The 19833-nt window shown below is 37.0% G+C and overlaps 2 protein-coding genes across 4 annotated transcripts; both read left to right on the plus strand.

Moving 5' to 3' along the window:
• Positions 1-8422: 8422 nt before the first annotated feature.
• On the plus strand, positions 8423-12711 carry LOC124388723 (membrane-spanning 4-domains subfamily A member 18-like). Of its 2 annotated transcripts, XM_046853697.1 has the most exons (9): positions 8423-8485; positions 8600-8725; positions 10123-10179; positions 10497-10619; positions 11141-11254; positions 11616-11663; positions 11801-11848; positions 11983-12030; positions 12594-12711. In XM_046853697.1, exons 2-9 carry the CDS (start codon positions 8624-8626, stop codon positions 12675-12677), a joined length of 624 nt encoding a protein of 207 aa, XP_046709653.1. In that variant the 5' UTR covers positions 8423-8485; positions 8600-8623; the 3' UTR covers positions 12678-12711. The 2 variants fall into 2 exon arrangements, with proteins under 2 accessions (XP_046709653.1, XP_046709658.1); XM_046853702.1 differs by lacking the exon at positions 10123-10179 and having other exon boundaries at positions 8426-8485.
• A 1825-nt stretch (positions 12712-14536) lies between these two features.
• LOC124389732 (membrane-spanning 4-domains subfamily A member 8-like) lies at positions 14537-18977 on the plus strand. 2 transcript variants are annotated; one of them, XM_046855195.1, is made up of 9 exons: positions 14537-14602; positions 14858-14978; positions 15419-15535; positions 15822-15878; positions 16364-16489; positions 16861-16974; positions 17449-17496; positions 18295-18342; positions 18619-18976. In XM_046855195.1, the coding sequence occupies exons 2-9, from the start codon at positions 14883-14885 to the stop codon at positions 18703-18705; spliced, it is 693 nt and encodes a 230-aa protein (XP_046711151.1). In that variant the 5' UTR covers positions 14537-14602; positions 14858-14882; the 3' UTR covers positions 18706-18976. The 2 variants fall into 2 exon arrangements, with proteins under 2 accessions (XP_046711151.1, XP_046711158.1); XM_046855202.1 differs by having other exon boundaries at positions 14539-14602; positions 14869-14978; positions 18619-18977.
• Positions 18978-19833: the final 856 nt, after the last annotated feature.

A 19833-nucleotide genomic window follows, 5' to 3' on the forward strand; every position in this document is an offset into this window, starting at 1 on the left:
AATGTTATACATTAGACGGCAGATGCTGTGTGTGTGTGTGTGTGTGTGTGTGTGTGTGTGTGTGTGTGTGTGTGTGTGTGTGTGTGTGTGTGTGTGTGAGCATTGCAGAGTAGAGGAGCTAATTGGAACAGCCCAGGGAAGGATCAGGTGTTGAACAGAAGACTGCAGAAAAGTGTGTGTGTGTGTGTGTGTGTGTGTGTGTGTGTGTGTGTGTGTGTGTGTGTGTAAAATGACATCACTACTACTACAACTACGTTTATACACAGCAAGAACAAGGAGGGTTTAATTACACACACACACACTCTCTCTCTCTCTCTCTCTCTCTCTCTCTCTCTCTGATAGGTGAATTCATGAATGTGGAAATCTGTAATAAAAGTAAAGGATTATGCAGTGAGCTGGATTGTGGGATTCAGTCTCAGTTGAACTCTTTCCCAGAATCATAATTCATATAAATCATTAAAAGCAGGAGATCCTGAGGCTGAGAGAGAGAGAGAGAGAGAGAGAGAGAGAGAGAGAGAGAGAGAGAGAGAGAGAGAGAGAGAGAGAGAGTTATAGTTTATCTTTAAGCTGCTAAAATGTTCCTTTTGGGGAAGAAAAATCACCCACACAGAGCTCACAAGATCTGATTAAAGAGGCTAAAGCTCGTTTTCCATTTCTGTCTGTTGATTTGTGGGAGATTGTGAGCTCAGGGTTTATGGGGAGATCTCCATACAATGTTCTCAAAGTTACCATCAACCCTGTTTCAGCATGTTCTACAAAACAGCACCATGAAGATCTGCTTTCCATGGGTTGGAGTGAAAGATCTTCTGCTATAAATCTTCAAACTCTATTGAAGACCTTTGGGATGAACATGAACACTGACTGAACCCCAGGCCTTCTCATCTCACCTACATCAGTACCTGACTTCACTAACACCCTTGTGGATGAATGAATCTCCACAAAATCTCCACAAAATCTCCACAAAATCTCCACAAAATCTAGTGGAACATCTTCCCAGAGGAGTTGTACGATATTATTCAAGATCAGAGTTTAGTGTTTCCACATCCATCAGCATACGAATAAATTAGTCGTAATTTCGGATCTTGAGTCTGAATATAATTCCAATGTTCAGTTTCCTTTACAAACTTCTCCTCGAGATTGGACATGACAGTTCTGTATGAGCTGCTGAGTGGAAATGAGATTCATGAAAAGTAAGAAGTTCACAGGCGCTTGTGACAGACGTCAGATCAGTATGCAGTGCAGCCTCCGTCCTGAATCCGCTGAAGCTCCCTCCTGTCAGGAGTGCACACTCCGAGTCCACCTGAAGCGAGCTCTTCAAACCCCACACCCGCATCTTCTACCGAGGGATTTCATTATTAACAATTATTCCCTTCATCACACATCCGGAAAACCTCATCTTACACACGGGTCGCTCTTCAGTTTCACACCTCGTACATCCGGCTTTCAAACACGGCACAAAATAAACACAGCAACGATTCAGAAAAACACCTCAAATAATCACAATACCTGAAAAATATATTCATCACTACTTAAAAATGATTCAATATTAATATTATTACTATATTACTATATATGCAGTATTTAAATACAATATAAATATTAAAATATAATTACATATGACCGTTTTTTAATAACAATTATTATCTATAGATATCGGTTTGTGTTACAATCTGGGGAAAAACATTTAAAGAGGAAAAACCAAAATAAATGAAAAGTGAAATTGTAGTAATGACATTTTTGACAATTGACAATTTTTTTTAAATGATTAAAATGACCCATTATTAAAAATATAAATATATTATTTATTTATTATTTTTAAATCATTTAAATGACACAACACACAAGAATATTTAACTGTACATACAAAAGGAATGATGAAAGGGGGTCAAATTACATTAAAATAAAATACAATAAAATGTAAAAAAGACTAAATCTATGGATTAAATTTTATATTATAAATATTGGGATATATATAGTTGTCTTAAATACTAGTTTTAGTTTTAGTAGAATTATGATTAAGCAGGTATGTTATAAAATGAGTGATTGTGATCACCTGGTTGTCCTCGTCCATGTGAAAGCTGAAATCTGAGTCCTGAACCCTTCACTCATGCTGTCGTTTATGTTTGAGAGTGAGATTGCCTGTCAGCAAGCAAAGGATTATGGGAAAGTTTTTCTGACCTGTGACCCGTCTGACATTCGTCTTCACTCCGGACACAAACAGAAAACAAATCCAAAAAAATATCCTTCACATTATTCCTAACCATTATGGCTGATCGAGGCTAGCTGTCAGGGGGATGCTAAGCAGCAGACAGCAAAATGATAAGAAAAAAAAGAAAGAAACTTGTTTTTGTTTTGATAAAAATGATCATTTCAATGTCATTTTTTAATGTAATGGATTTTAGAGGAAAAACAAAAGACTAAAGCCTGCACTTCTGGGAGCTGTCCATCAAAATCTTACTAACCAATAAGAGTAACATAATTCTAAGCTCCGCCCCCAAACATGAACAGACCGGAGCAATTGATTGGTGCAATTTGGTGAGTTTTCACTGTTTTAACAGTTTTCACTTTGCAGTCTGAATGATCAACTCTTCTCTATTGTCTGGAGCTCCTAATCACATTGGCATTTTCACGTCCCTTGATTGGATGGTCAGAGCTCACAAACCGCATCTGTAGCAAACTGCTCAAATATACTCACTTGGAGTCAACAGCTGTTTTTCATTCCACAATGGCTGACAGAGAAGAAGAAATGGATTGGGTTCATTGGGTTTCTTGCTTTAGTGATGACGTTCATTCTGACTGTATGAGATCCTGTGTGTGATGCAGCTCTGTTCCACTGCACTTCTCTTACTGATGGTTTCTATAGATGAGGCGTCATAATGATGCTATTAAGAGGTGGATTGATTCAGGCTGGACACCCGTGAAGGCCAAGCGGTGAAATACATGACCTGACACTGGTGATAAGTGATTGCAAGTCATGTGATGTGCAGGGGCTGATGGGTAATGCAGCAATTGTGTCAATTTCAGCATAATCGTGACAGATTTGATTTGAAAGATAATAAATGAAAGAGTGAAAGTGTACTCCAGTAACAGCAGTGTTTAACTGGACATTCTGTTCATTTATTAAATGCACTAATTCGGCTTAATTGTTTGTATAAAGTGCTCAGAGATGTTAGAACCTTCAAATCATCTCCTGTTCTGATCTCAACATTAGAGGATATTTTTTATCTTCTGCCCTAGATGTTCGCTTCGAACATATGCTTGAGATATGGTGCAGATAAGCAGCACACCATGTCTCTTCCTCTTTTTTAAAGCGTAGACTCTGAGATATTACGTGGTTCTCGGCTTTCCTGCTGTGAAACACCTCACCCGGCGCTCGGCTAATCAAGTGATTGCAGCTGTTACAGGCTGGATCGACAGAACACGCCGACTCGAATCATCTGCCCGTGACAGCCGCACAAAAGAGGTTCTGATAGGTGCGCCTGGCTGATCCTCTCCCGGGTCGCTCTTTTTCCCCTCTGATGAAACTCTTTCAGAATCCCCTGCTGAGCCCGAGCAGGCAGGGAGAAAAAAACAAAACTTCCTCGCCTCTGAAAGTCTCTGAGATAACGATTAAAATTCCAGGGGCGGAATGTCGTCTCGCCGTCGGCTTCTGCAGGAGCATAATCACTCGTCAAAGCCCGGTTCTGACACTCGCAATCATGCATGACGGGAGCTGATGGGTTCCGATTGAGGCTCTAATCACCAGGTTTAGATGCGGCTTTCTGTGGAGTCTGAGGAATACAAAAAAGACAGAAAGGTCATTTTTTGCTTGGTTAAGATAAGAGGCACAGACGCTCATCTACCATTAATTATTTAATAATTAACCAATTCATTAATTGATCATTGATTAATCACCAGTAAAGTGATCGCAGCAAAAAGTTTTTTTTTTTTTACAAATAAACACTGATATCTCCAACATCTGACATTTTTAATCAAGGACACGTTCCTTCATCCTTCATGGAAGGAGTCTCCAGTGTCAAAAGCATTACAACAGTTTAGATTTTGTGTTTTTCCCCCAAAGAATTAAGTTTTCTGTATTAAGGAAACATAAATATACAATAAATTAATAATAATAATAATAAAATAATAAATATATACATATCCACTGTCCTGACATTCACCTTCCATAAAGAAACTTCAACACAACGTTTATGTGGAGAAACGAGTTGCTACTCTAGCAATCGTAAAATATTACTTGAAATTTTCAGAAACAGCTAGAAACACACAGAAACACATGGAGACATCTGAACCCTAAAAAAAAAATAATAATTAAAAAAATGTTAGAAATATGTAGACACATACCAAATCATCTAGAAACCTGCACAACGTCTGGAAATTTCCAGAAGCATCTAAAAACCTCCAGAAAATCACCAAAGCATTAAGAAAATTCCTAAAACATCTGAGACTTCTTAAAACCTTCAGAAATGTTCATGGTAGAATAATGGGTATAATGTTGGACTTGGAAGGCCTTCATTTTAAGTCCCAGCTCCATCAAGCTGCCACTGCTGGGCCCTTGAGCAAGGCCTCAATTGCTCAGCTGTGTAAATGAGATTATTCTAAGCCACCCTGTATAAGGGGCGTCTGCCAGATGCCAAAAATGTAAAAGGAAAATGTCTAGAAACCGCTGGAAACCCTCCAGAAATGTCATTCTTCAGATGTCTGTTTTTCTCCCAGACTGTAACTCATTTCATTAAACATGAGCCATGATTTTGCAATCCACCGAGAGAATGACTGAGCATACCGTCCATATCTCACTTTTCTCCCCAAGGTTGGAGAACACTCCATTAAAAAAATCAATATGTGAAACTAAACAAGTTCCTTTTCCAGTAATTTATTCTCCTTCACACTCTGGTGTGTGTTTGCTGGAGGCTTGCGATGACCCTCGTGGACACGCAGTCGATAAAACTAAGCAAAACATTTTTATTTAACACTAACAACAACTGTGTGTTGATGATGGAGCCTTCTAATGAAATCCTGAGAGGTTTTTCTCAACATCCCAAGAACTTACTTTTTTCCATAATCAATAAACATTTATTAAAAAATTTATTTAGTTTAAAAGACCTTTTTTTTTACTTCTTCATCTTCAGGTTCTTCTTCAGTCCCTCTGCTTTGTCTCCGCATTGCTTCACTTCTTAAATCCTTAAATGGTGAGTGATCACATAATGAAAAAATAGCCAGTTAAGGGTTAAGGGCCTTGTTCTCGGAGCGGATCTGTAAAAGAAGTCCTTATCACCTGAGAGGATAACTTGATGATGGTGGTGTAGTTGGAAGCGGTCACATAGTCATGTGTGTACAGTGAGTACAGCAGGGGGCTCAGGACACAACCCTGAGGATCTCCAGTGATGAGGGGGAGGGTGGATGAGGTGTGTTTGCCCACCTAGACAGCTTGTGGTTTGTCTATCAGGAAGTTGGAGATCCATTGACACAGGGGTGGGCCTAGGACCTAGGACCTAGTCCCAGGTTCACCAACTGAGACATGAGCGTGGAGGAATTTATGGTGTTAAACACTAAATTGTAGTCTACAAACAGCATTTTTGCATAAAATTGTTCTTTTCTGTAGTCCAGGTGGCTCACTGCTGTGTAAAGAAGATGTGCGATTGTGTCCTCAGTAGAGCGGTTCTGGTGGTATGCAAACTGTACAGGATCCAGTGTGTCTATTAATGATGCAGTGATAAGGTCTCTGACCAGTCCTTCAAAGCACTCCATCACTTCTGAGATCAGGGCTACAGGGTGGTAGTCATTGAGGCAGGCAGACCGAGGTTTCTTCAGGACAGGAACAGTGGTAGAGCATCAGGATGGATCTGGAAGTTAAGATATACACTATATGGACTGAAAAAAATCTACATTTGGTAAAATCTACACTTTGTCCCCCTTTGCTGTTATAACAACCTCCACTTTTCTGGCAAGATGTTCCACTAGATGTAACAGGTTTTGGGTTTTCTAGGTCAAGTGAAAAGAAAATGTAATGCTGAATCCAAAGATGTGTTTTGGGGGTTCGGGGAACAACAAATGACCAGAAGAGTCAGATGTTGCAACATTTTTGTCCATACCTCCACTTTCTCTTGGTCAATATGCCCTGGATTTTCTCTCTCGGTGTCGCTCCTGTCACCGGGATATTTTTAGCGAGATGTGTTTCGGATGCCAGGACGTGTCCATCGATTCCAGGCGGTTTTCAGTGTATTTACACAGAAAACGTATTTCGTGGTTCAGAAAGGTTTTTGGGATCAGTCTGGGAGCCGAATTTCACTGCTACTGAATAATTGATCCGGAATCGATCGAGGTCGTGTTGCACACGCTGACATTCAGGAAAACGTATGAAATAATTTAATATGAAGGTTAAACTCGTCCCTGACGTCCTGCTGCGCTCTGACAATCACACAACGAAGACTTCGATGGAGTTAACGTGCAGCCTGTGCACGCCTCGGTACTATGGGTTATAAACAAATACATGAATAAATGAATGAATCAATAAATAAATAAATAACTTTAGTAAATAATGTTGAATTTTATAAATGAAAGAATATAGAAATGCAGAAATAAACATTAATATTAATTTAAAAAATATGAATTAATATTTTAAATATTAATATAAAATATTAATTTATTTGTACTTTAAACATTTTAACATTTTTGTCTGTGTTATATATATTATTATAGTTTTATCTTTTTAAAATATTATTTATATCTTTTAATATCTATTTATATTTTTTCTCCCCAAAATGAACTTATTTATTTTTTTATTTTTTTATTTATTTATTTGGTTAATAATTTATTAATTATAATTATATCTGTCTCTGTTGAGTGTAAGGGGATTTGGGGCAGATACACACACCTCCACCCCCTGCCATAGGCCAGTCTTTGCTTCTGTATAAATTGAAGGTCAAGATTAAATCTGGGGCTTTAGTGCATTTCCATTACAATCTAATCTTAAAAGCTCAAAAGCTGTGAATGTAAATTCCATTACGAGACGAATCCTACTGCCCGCTCAGGCTGTATATATTCACCCCTTACTAATAAAACCAAATAAAACAAATCAGAGATCAAATAAAATCAAATAATCATGTGCTTTGGCTCAGGCTGTGGATGAGGATCACTGATTCCTGAGGCACAAAAAAAATATCAAAGAAATGTTTTTTTCTCTCGTTTACCCCGTCATGACCTCCGGAGCAGCGGAGCAGCGCTAATCAGTTAACCGAGGATCAGGACTCGGCCGCCAGACCCACTGCATTATTCACGATGGATTATAGAAGGAGAGAGAGAGAGGGAGAGAGAGAGGGAGAGAGAGAGAGAGAGAGGTCGAGAGAGAAAGAGGGAGGAGAAGTGAAATGAATTGAATTGAATAGAAAAATTAGCAGAGAAAGGTGGAGAGGGAGACAGACAACGATATACATAGACAGAGAGAAATATACTGAGAAAGAGAGAGAGAGAAAGAAAGTCAGACAGACAGAAGGAAATAGAGGGAAAGTTTAGAGGAAAATTGACAAAGAAAAGAAAAAGAACAAGAGAGATTGGTAGAAAGAAAAGACAGAGTTTAAAGAAAAAGAGGCAGAAAAATAAAGAGAGGTAGAATAGAATGAAAGAGGCGTTGAGTGAGAGTTTAAAAGAAAGAATTAAAGAGAAAAAGGCAGTGTATATTTATAATGACAAGAGAGAGAGATGGCATGAAAGACGCAGAAGAAAAAATAGAACAGACGCAAAGAGAGGGATGTAAATTAAGAATCATAATGTTGAAGTGAGAAAAGATCAAAAGAGAAAGGAGAGATAATAGATAGATAGATAGATAGATAGATAGATAGATAGATAGATAGAGAGAGAGAGAGAGAGAGAGAGAGAGAGAGAGAGTGTTAATCTTTTAAGAGGTTTTATATCCAGCATATGATGGAAGCTTTGGAGTGACAAATATTTTATCACCATCACACCTTCACCTTCACCTTCACCACTGAACACTGATCAGCGCGAGACTCCGAGACTGACTCATGATGAACTTCATTCAAAACAAACAGCATGATCAGACTCAGGAGAATTTTAAATGAAATCTGGAGCAGCAGACGAAATTTTACCAAAATGCTGCAAGGAATAAAAATCTCAAAAGATCTCAATCTAATCAAATAAATACAAACAGAAGAACAAAATATCATTAAGTAGTATATAATTAAGAGCAGTAGAGTTCCTGCTCACTGAACTGTAGCCTAATGATTTCTCACAACACACCAATGTGAACACTGACTAACACCCACACAAGATTGTACGTTAAAATAAGCAGCAGAAACACTTCCACGGCATGTATCAGGTCAATCTGAAGTTTGCGTAACAGCAGAATCACATGGTTTGCGGTTTCAGATGCAATAAAAAGGTGATGATGAGTCCAAAGGGCATAAATGTGAACTGTATATAAACCCCTGTGTGAACATCTGCCCAGAGCTCCAGACACTGAGACAAGAGGACGGTGAGATCAATTTCATATGCGATGTATATTTCTAAAATATTTTAAGATTTGTTTTAGGGACTTTGCATCACATTGATTTGAAACTAATCTCGAATCATTCTGCTTGTTTTTTAGTTAAAATCTGAATAAAATCCACAAATGGCTGCTGTTGGACAGAGTCTCCCAGTGAGTGTTAACGTGGTCAATGCTCAGTCCTCGACAATCCTCCACTTCCTAAAAGCCCAGCCCAAAGCACTCGGGGTAAAACACATCATCTGTTTGATGATTGATTGATTGATTGATTGATTGATTGAAGATTGACAGATCGAAACACAGGTCTGAGCAGTTGTTGTGTGTTAGCTGCAGTGTGTGTGTGTGTGTGTGTGTGTGTGTGTGTGTGTGTGTGTGTGTGTGTGTGTTTGTGTTTTGTTAGTGATGGATGTTAGAAATGGTGAGAAATGTTCTCTGGAGTTCTGGCGTTTGGGACACGCCCACCGATTCCTGTCAAGTCTTAAATTTTATTATTTCTACAATAAAATAAAATAAACAGTCCAAACAGTCCACAAATCACAGCTTCAAACCTGCCATTTTTTTTATGATATATATATATATTTCACATGCAACCCCTACAGTAAAAACTGTTATATATATTAAACTATTATATTATTATTCAATTATTACATAAATTATTCTAAATTATAATTAAATATAATTAGGTCCCCTGGTGGTCTAGTGGTCTAAGATGCAGCGCTCTCACCGCTGCGACCCGGGTTCGATTCCCGGTCAGGGAACCATCCCCAGCCACTTTCAGTGCCGGTCCCAAGCCCGGATAAATTGGGGAGGGTTGCGTTAGGAAGGGCATCCAGCGTAAAACATGTGCCAAATCAAACATGCGGAGGATCCGCTGTGGCGACCCCTAACGGGAGAAGCCGAAAGAAACTTTTATAATTAAATATAATTCCACAAATATTACTAAAATTATACTTTTTTCATTTGATCGCCACTTTTTTAAACTTTATTATTTTATTACTATTTTTTTTACATGCACTTTTAGTAACACATTTACTATAAGGACAAAAGTATTGGACACCCAATTTTTCCAGTCATATGTGGTTCTCACAAAGGCACATGGTTCTGCATATCAAACGTCTTTGGATGCTGTCGCATAAAACTTTCCCTTCACTTGAAGAGAACCCAAACCTGCTCCAGCATGACGATGCCCCTGTGCACAAAGCCAGATCTGCTTTCCATGGGTTGGATTTGGTAGAAGATCTCTTTGGTAGAGCTCCAACCCTATTGAACACCATTGGGATAAATATGAACGCTGACTGCACACCAGCAACATCTCACAACATCTCACCTACATCACTAACTTTACTAACACACATTCTTGAGGCTGAGTGAATCTTCCCAGAAGTGTGGAGGTTATTATAACAGTAGATGGGGACTGAATGTGGAATGGAATGTTCAGAAAAAAGCAGATACCGTTCTTATGGCCAGGTGTCTACAAACTTTTGTTTTTTTACTTCCATTTCAGAGATGTCACTTGTATGCTTTTCTCCCCCTTTACACAGACATGTCAAATAATGATCGGACTGCTGACTTTAATATTCGGTATTTTTTGCTTTTTCAGTTAAAATCTTTTTCTTTTCATGCAGTACATCATCACCGGCTCTCTGTCTGTTGCTGCAGAAACCAACCTTAATTCCTGTGTGGTGCGTAAACCTCATCAGAACAGTCTAATATATGAATCATCAATTCTTTGTAATTTGTGACTCATTAAACATCATATTTTATATTCTCATGAGCATAAGTGACTTATATGTCATACTTTTTAACTCCCATTGCGTTCCAGTCCTGCTGGTTTATGATCCTTTTGGTTTTCCATATATGGTCAACACATTCTGTGTGTAAAATCAGACAGTGTCTGGATTCAAAAGAGACATTTTATTGTTGAATTTTTAAGATAATTGTATTATGAATTTTATTTAGAATAATAAGCTATAATTGAACTGTTTCCTCTCTGCTGTAGGTGAAGGGATCGCTGGGAATGAATGTGGTCAGTGCCGTATTTTCAGCAGTCGGCATCGGAGTACTGACCGGAGACTTTTTCTTATATTATTACTGCAACCAGTACAGCTGCTCCATGTTTGAGGCGAGTTTTATTATTTTAAACTCTGACATTAGGCCTCATGAATCAAAAAACATTATTGTTTGTCCCGTCACCCATTTTATTAGTTTGCCTTTTTAAAGCTGGTTTGTTGGTTTGCTAATTTGATGTATTTTTTATTTTATTTTATTGTGTCCAATATTTATTTTATTTATATTGTGTCCTAATTAAGATTATTGTATTGTGTTTCATTTTTGTGAACTCAAATCAAATCCCACTTCATAGAAACAATTTCAAAACTGGACATGCGCTCAGTGGAGTGATTGTTTTTTTCTGAAAATTTATAACATAAATTATATTGTAATTTATTATAAACTATAACACAGGACACAGTAGGAGTATTCTATCCACTAGAAGTTTTTCCTGAACGCCTTCCGTGAAAACGCATAGTACTATAATATTCACACACAATCCAGGCCATGTGTTTTAATTTATTTAATCATAATAAAAAAAATAATAAAAAGCTCTTTTTTTTATTTACCTGCATTTACTTTTTTACATCCCAGGCTCGCTCCAAAGCCATCAGTGCAGTCCTGCTGGTTTTTGCGATTCTTCAGTTCATCATCTCCATCACCATCTCAGCGTTCGGTTGTAAGGCCACCTGCTGCTCTGAACCCATGGTGAGATGAATGTCTTTTGTCTAAGACTGAAATAACCCTCTGATCAGTGGTCACAGTTATGCCCTTTCACCCTGAGTACTACTTGTCTAGCAATACACTTACTCATGTCCAAGTGGGAATTTGGAAGAATTTGAACCTGAATAGTAAATAAACTCATTTGAAATGTCATCTGGTTCGCAAAAAAACATCTTAAATATTCTACACACTTTTTTTTATTGTAAATCTGTTATTTAATATCCACATACCCTACTGAAGTGATCACACTGTCTATAAATTATATATAACATCATTTTTATTTATAGAAACAAATGTCTTGTGTAAACTCATCTCTCCCTCTCTCCCGTCCCCGCTTTCTTTCAAGATGCCTACTGTAATATACTCCAATCAGGCTGCACCTGGCAACCTACAGGTGAGCGAAATCTCAGTTTATTTTAATTCATACTGTGAAGAGAACAACCTTTTATAGAAACAAATGTGTAAACTTCACATCTCTCTCTCTCTCTCTCTTTCTCTCTCTCTCTCTCCCTCTCCATCTTTTCATACTAGGTGCCTGTTGTAATGTACCCTAATCAGGCTGCACCTGGCAACCCACAGGTGAGCGAAATCTCAGTTTATTTCAATTCTGTAGATAAAAGCACATACAGATAACATGCTTCTCTCTCTCTCTCTCTCTCTCTCTCTCTCTCTCTCTCTCTCTCTCTCTCTCTCACACTTAATCTTGTTTAAAGGTGCCCATTGTAACGTATTCCACCCAGAGTGCCCTTAGCAACCCACACGTAAGTGAACCTTACAGAAAAAAAGCACCTGTGGAAAAATGTTTAAGCTTCACATACAACAATTTCTTGATTTATTGATAAACAGATTATAATACATTCATATGCACATTTAGTTACATGTTGTGAAATAAGTTACTACCTGTTCTCCTGGAAACAGTCTGCTCAATGCAGCTTGACATGTAAAAACATCTGGAACAATTTAGAGCTTGAACTCAAAGTGCTGACACAGAAGAGTCATTCCAGTAATGTTCAATATTCTCCAGTGTGGGTTTAATCAAAAACACATTGTTATATTTTTTTATTCATCTCTGGTTACATTCCATGTTATGTACCGTCTGTGATATGGGTTCCTCTGTCATAAAGATGACAAAAAGATCACAAAGTGCTGACACTGGAGACTCCTTCCAAACTTGTTACATTAATGTCTTTAACAACATTTCACAATCGGGGCGGACACAAGAACCATAACAAGCATTCAGAAAGTATGAATTTTTGACAGGATGAAATTAATTCTTCTTTATCAGGACAAATGAACTAAAGTGACCTTCTGAATTTCTTTACAGAATGTGATGTACATCCCACAAGTGCAGGTGAACAACAGCACCCCAGCAGCACAAAACCTGTACGAAGATCTACATCACAAATAACTAAGCACCAAGAACAGAAGATAAAATCCAATAGCATTAAGTCGTGTGAGATGATTTGTGTTTTTATAAAAGAGAAGTGTGATGGTTATGTTTGAAATAAATAAAAATTTATATATGAACCTGGAGTTCATTGTAGAAATCAAAACTTATCACCTTGGTCTACATGGTATTACTTTTTACAGGATAAAAATATATAGTTGATTGTCTGTTTAGCTGATCCAATCCCAGGAATGTGTAATTCAGTGGTGGTGGCATTACAAATTTTGGCCTTTGGTGGTGTCCTACCTGAATCAATCAACCTCTTAACAGCATCATTATGACGCCTCGTCTATAGAAACCATCAGTATTATAGAGAAGTGCAGTAGATCAGAGCACTGCGTCACACACAGGATCTTAAACAGTCAGAATGAATGTTATCATTAAAGCAAGAAACCCAATGAACGCAATTCAAAAGTCTCCTTTTACTGGAGCCACAACTGCACCTCCATTTACATCATCTCCAGCAGGAGCATCAATATTCACCCCGGGGTTTCCCTGCATTTCAATGAACACAATTCAACACGTCTCCTTTTACTGTAGCCACAACTGCACCTCCACTTACATCACTTACTGTGGCCACAACTGCACCTCCACTTACATCACTTACTGTGGCCACAACTGCACCTCCACTTATATCATCTCCAGCAGGAGCATCGATATTCACCTCATCACATCACCATGGGGTTTCCCTGGATTTCTGTGCATTTCCTGGGGATTTAAAATGAAGGAAAATTGTGCAAAATGGTTCATGAATGGTTTTGGCTGACTTTACCTCACAATGTCCAGCTTTTCTTGAAAAGTCCTACGTAAAAATGTACACTCTCTGGAATAGCAGCAACACCGCACCATCATAAAAACCCAAAGATCTGTCAAGCAAACCATCACTAGTCTGAAAAGACTCAAAACAAGCCTGTCATAAGGAGAACAAAAACATTAGGTGTTGCCAAATCAAAAATTCTGTACATTCTTTAAAGCATAGACCCACTGGTGAGCTCAGGAATACCAGAAGACCCTAAATGCCACAGTGGTGGGTAGAAGAAGGTGGATTTCTTTACTTGGAGAAGAAAGAATTTTTCTGTTAGCTGTTAGCTAGAGCAACGACAGTTCGGTAGCCAGGTAGTCGCATTTGTGAACTGTCAAAGTAAAATATATGTACAAGCTTGGAACAATCTTTGATGGAAAGTGAGATGAAAATAACTGTTTAACAGATTGATAGGAAGTGATGAAAAGGGAGAAGGAAAGGAATGGCTCATGATCTAAAGTGTACTAGTTTCCATTTAGATTAATTCTGAAGTGTGTAAGGTTATGTTATTAGCTCAGAATCAGATAAAAGCTTCAGAAGTGAAACATACTTTTATAAAATCAAGGCACAAGCAAAGAAAATAAATACAAACACAAACATGTCACTAGTCGGTGAAAGTTTACCACAGCTGCTTAGCAATGATCACAATTTTTACTTCAATTAACTAACAACATGCCACACTTTGTTTAGTTACAGTTACAATACAATGCTGTAAAATGTCCATGAGCTTTATCCATGAGTTTCTATCACTACAACACTGACAGTTAGGAGACTTTTACAATGTCAGATTCCAGTCATAAATGCTAAATCAATGTCTGTTAATGACGCCAACACATTTCAAATCCAGTTAATATTAATCTTGGATTATATAGAGAGCATATTGTACGTGTCCCTGTGTATGATGCACCTGTGTAGTTACGTAATGATGTGGTTTACTGTCACTCACTTCATAAAATGATGTGTAATGAATCCAAAGGTCAATAAAGTAAACGTAAAAAACGCCTGCATGTGGACCAGGATTCAGACCTCGAGTAGACACGACACCTTCTGAGGAACCGTCTGAGAAAGCTGTGCAACACTTCAGGTAAAATAAACTGTCAAAATTATAATTCAAATCAAAATCAAATCAAATCAAATTTCAGAAATTAAATTGTAATAATATTTATAAAAAGATAAATATATATTTACCGCTTATTCAGATAATAATAAATTATAACATGCTTATTGATGCATAATAATTTATGGATTGTTAAATGTTAAATTACTCATAAATATTGTGGTTATAAGGATTGTAGAATTGATTGATTTATTGAATTTAATACATTTATGGTCTCTTCTGTTAAAATCCAGATTGAACACACACAATGGCGACTGTTGGACAGACTTTTCAGAGTAACATGGTTCAGTCTCACCAGCCGCAGATTTTTACGTTTCTGAAAGGACAGCCGAAAGCTCTCGGGGTAAAGCCCACTGTGATCACTTTCCATAAAGAAAATCCTGAAAAACATTTTTTGCATTGTATTCACTAAATACAGATGATTTAAAAAGAAAGAATTATTATATAAAAAAAATTAATGAATTAATATATACAGTATATATATTCATAAAACATATATACTGTAAATACATGCTATATTACTATTAGATTATTATTACATTTTAGTGTAAAAAATATTATATTATTATTTTTTGTTAGAAGTTTTTTTTTTTTTTTTTTTACTATAAATGATATCAATCTATACAATTCATTTAGTTTTTTAAATTTTACATATTTATTTCACATACAATTCCAGTCAAATAGGCATTTCATTTCTTTGATTATTTATTTATTTATTTATTTATTTATTTGCAGTGTAAAGATGTAAATTTTATTTCTGTTCCTTTATTTTTTTCTTTACAGACGGTCCAGATAATGATTGGAATGATAACTTTACTGTTCGGAATTGTGTTGGTGTCAGACCCTCCATATGCCCCAGTTTCTGTTATTAGTGGAAATGTTTTCTGGGCCTCCATATTTGTAAGTGTACAAATAAAAATCATTAAAACACTAAACTTGAAACTAAGCATGGAAGATTAAATCCTGGTGATAAAACTGAGCCAAGACATTGAAACTTGATGTGCTCTGTCTGAGTGGGAGGGGCTTCCACACCTTCCCGTGTCAATCACAGTAATACTAGCCAACCGTTGGTGTTTAAAAGCTTACGTGTGTAGATGAGGGCAGATAGAGATTTTATCTCTGTGATATGTTGACATGCAGATAAAAGATGACATTATAATAATAATAATAAATTCTATCTGTGCAGTACATCATCACTGGCTCTTTGTCTGTCGCTGCAGAAAGCAATATTCAGAATTGTCTGGTATGTAAATCTCATCAACTGCAATTCATTATTTTTTAATATATATATATATATATATATATATTTATTGTTATGAACTAGAAATGTGTTGTAAGTCTTGTGGTATTTGACCCCTGTGGCACTCGAGACTCAGTCCAGACCTCATTTGCCCTTTGCAGTTATCACTTCCTGCCTGTTCTTTAATTTCTGCTCCATAAAAGCTGCTTTTATACCCAAGTGGAAAGATTCTGAAATTTGTCATTCTTTTCTTTCTTTTTTCTTTTTAATCAGGTTGTTGTTGTCATGAGAAATTTCGATCTTCTTGTGCACCATTGTCTGGTTTTCGGGACTGTTATGACAGACCCTGTGATTGAAGGAAAAAAAGCTGAAAGAAAACCATGTCCTTTCTAATGTTGCCTTCAAATGTTTGGTTATACCATCATGCAATTTTTTTTAGCATGTGATCGCAGCTTTTCTTGAAAGTCTTGGTTTCCTCTCTGGTCTAGGTGCAGGGATCGCTGGGAATGAACGTGGTCAGTGCCCTGATGTCAGCAGCAGGCATCGGAGTATTGACTACAGACCTTTTCCTACAATATTACTGCTATTCTTATCAGGACTGTTACAGGTTTGAGGTGAGTTTTACTTGTCTGACTTGAAATTGTCAAATAATTTAAAAATAAATTAACTGTAAATAATTAAAATTCGCTTGATAAGCCACTAGCCAATTTGCTATAATTCTATAAAAAAAAGTCTTAATTTGGATAATTTTTCTATTGACAAATTTTAATTGGTAACATCTGAATACATTTTGTTGCACTTTTGTCTTTCAGTGACAAAATCTAATAATGACAAAGTATTCGATGTATGGTTTTCTGTCTACAAGTGATTTTATAGTGAATAATCTGGAATTACTAATAATCCAGTAATTCGCAATGTGCAGCGTACATTTATTACTCAGAACTCCAATATGAAAACTTTTTCTTTTTCTCCCACGCTCTCCCAGGCACGCTCCAAATCCATCAGTGCAGTGCTGCTGATTTTCACCATTCTTCAATTCATCATCTCCATCTGCATCTCGGTGTTCGCCTGTAAAGCCACCTGTGACTCGGCAACCATGGTGAGAATCACAGTACCGACAAATTAAAGATGAACTCTTATCCTGAACGTTACAGTTACAGGATATAAAGATGTTAGGAGCAATTCTGTCCATTATAAAGTCTAATCCAGCAAGCACTGGACACTGATGTCTATAGTTACTTATATGTCTAAGATTTGAATAATATATTATAAATTTGAACATCTAGATTGCTCTTGTTATGTCCCAGAATATAAATGCATCTTTATTACTTGTTAATTTCCCACTGTTTTCTATTTCTGTCTTTCTTTTTCTTCTGCTTCATCCATATTGTTTTATTTCACTTCTGATTTGTTTTAAAAGATGTGTAATGCAGGCTTGATGGCCTAGTGGGAATTAAGAAAGAAGCCAACTATAATTTCTCTACATGAAAGTAAAAGTTGGTGTGTAAAACTCAATTTTTTTTTCTCTCCATATCTACCTATTTATCTGTCTATCTCTCTTTTTTATTACAAGGTGCCTATTGTAACGTATACCAACCAGGCTGTCTCTGGGAACCCACAGGTAAGTAAAATCTGAACATCTGCACTGAACAGAACAAAATCCAGAGCTTTATTCTTGCTCATATTTTGGCACAAATTGAACCTCTGATATAAATGTAAGGCAGTTTCTTTAACCACTGCAATGGCGTTTATTTTCCTATAACATCACAAACCTATAACATCAAAAAACTCTGACACCATAGAAAATTAGCAACAATTCCTTATGTTGGATGATTTAATATGAAAGAATGATTATATATTTGAACGTCCATGAAGTGTGAGTAAAATAAAGCACTGTTCACTGTGAAGCATCTCTGGGAACAGTTACAGCTTTAACTCTGACTGTTGTAAAGTGCTGACACTGGAGACTCCTTCTATAAATGTTCAGTACACACATTTATGTAAAACCTCACTAACTCAGTTAATATGGCGTGTTCACTGTGCAAGTCCTCCATTCAAGCGATCCAACAGTTTCTATATAAACTGTAATGCATCACGTAACACCTTTGAGTCAATAAAAATCTACTTCCAAAACACTGCAAAGACACAGTGAGACTACAGAGTAGAACCAGACAAACTGATCACCGATAAACACAAACAGGTGAAAAGAGTAGGATAACAGAGCAATGATGGGATGGGAGCTCAGACAAACTTTAAAGCTTTTATAATCTAATAGATATAAAAATAAACACAAGTTTTCTCTCTAAAACTTTTTACAATGCATTATGGGTAAGAAATATTGTCCAATGTGTATGTAGCAGTTTTGCACAGAAATTAAGATCCTGTGTGAATTTGATATCTTTCTATTTTTTTTTAAAAGGTGCCTATTTCGACATTTGGCAACCAGGCATTCCAAGGAGCTGCACATGTGAGTAAAAAAATGTACTCTACCTTCAAATAAAATAAAACATACAAAACAAACAAACAAACAAAAATTTTTTAGCTGTGCAATGATACAATCACACACCAGGGTATTAACACCAAACAGCAGAACACAGTAGGATAGCAAAGGTACTGTTGGATGGAGGAAAGAGAGAAGAACCTGGGAATTTAGAACAAACAGGAGACACTGAAAATGTCTTTTATTCTTCAAATAAATCATTAAATGAACTAATTTGATCTTTGGATTTTTCTCTTTTGGCAGAATGTGGTGTACATCCCACAAACCGAGGGGAACAACATGAGCAACTCAGCGCCACAAAACTTTCATGGATGGTCACACAGTAGATAAGCAGAAAATGATCTAAAACGAGTGTTCTAATAAAGTATTTAATTAATTTGAATGCTATATAACATGATGTCTGTTTTATATCTATTTGTGTTCAGTGCACATATTTGTCAGGTTAATAAATATTTGGGAATGTAATGTTGAAATGTAATAATGATAAAGAAATGTCAAGTCAAGTCAAGTTTATTTCTATTGCGCTTTTCACAACACACATTGTCTCAAAGCAGCTTTACAGAAATGAACAGTGAAGATGAATGGTGTGCATTTATCCCTGATGAGCAGCCATGGCGACTGTGGCAAGGAAAAACTCCCTTAGATGTAATGAGGAAGAAACCTTGAGAGGAACCAGACTCAAAAGGGGAACCCATCCTCATCTGGGTGACATCAAGAGTCTGATCATAAATCTTTCAACAATAAAGAACACTGGAGAGTGAGAACTAACATGAGCACTGGAGTATAAGATTATAAGTAAATGTTCTTTCTACAGTCTTTGGTATAAAAGTAGGAGCTACTGAGCTCAACATTTGTGATCATCACAGATCCAGCAGCAGATTCTCCATGCCAGAGCCTTTAAACACTCCAGGAGGTCCAATGTCAAAACTCCACACATGAAGTGGGATCCAATTGGCACTGGTACGTCTCTAGATGGTACGGGAGTTCGGCATCTACTTCTTCAAAGGTCCATATTCTTCATGAGGTGGGACGTGACTGAAGCTGGGCAACCTCAGGAAGCCTCGGGATGGGGAGAGAAAGAGAAGCAGTGGAGAGGAATTAGCGTAGCTGCTGTTCATGATATTAACAGCACAAGTTGATAATGTGCATGTGATCAGATGTTCTGGAGCACAAGGTTATGATGTGATGTGTGTTATGTGTAGGCTTTGCTAAAAAGATACGTTTTTAATCTACACTTAAACTGGGAGAGTGTGTCTGAGCCCCAAACACTGTCAGGAAGACTATTCCAGAGTTTAGGAGCTAAATGTGAGAATGTTCTACCACCTTTAGTGGACTTTGTTATTCTAGGAACTACTAGAAGCCCAGAGCTTTGAGATCTTAGGGAGCGTGATGGATTGTAGCGTGTTAAAAGACTGGAGAGATACATGGAGCCAAACCATTTAGTGCTTTATAAGTAAG

This window comes from Silurus meridionalis, chromosome 1 (genome assembly GCF_014805685.1).
Source record: "Silurus meridionalis isolate SWU-2019-XX chromosome 1, ASM1480568v1, whole genome shotgun sequence".
NCBI lineage: Eukaryota > Metazoa > Chordata > Actinopteri > Siluriformes > Siluridae > Silurus > Silurus meridionalis.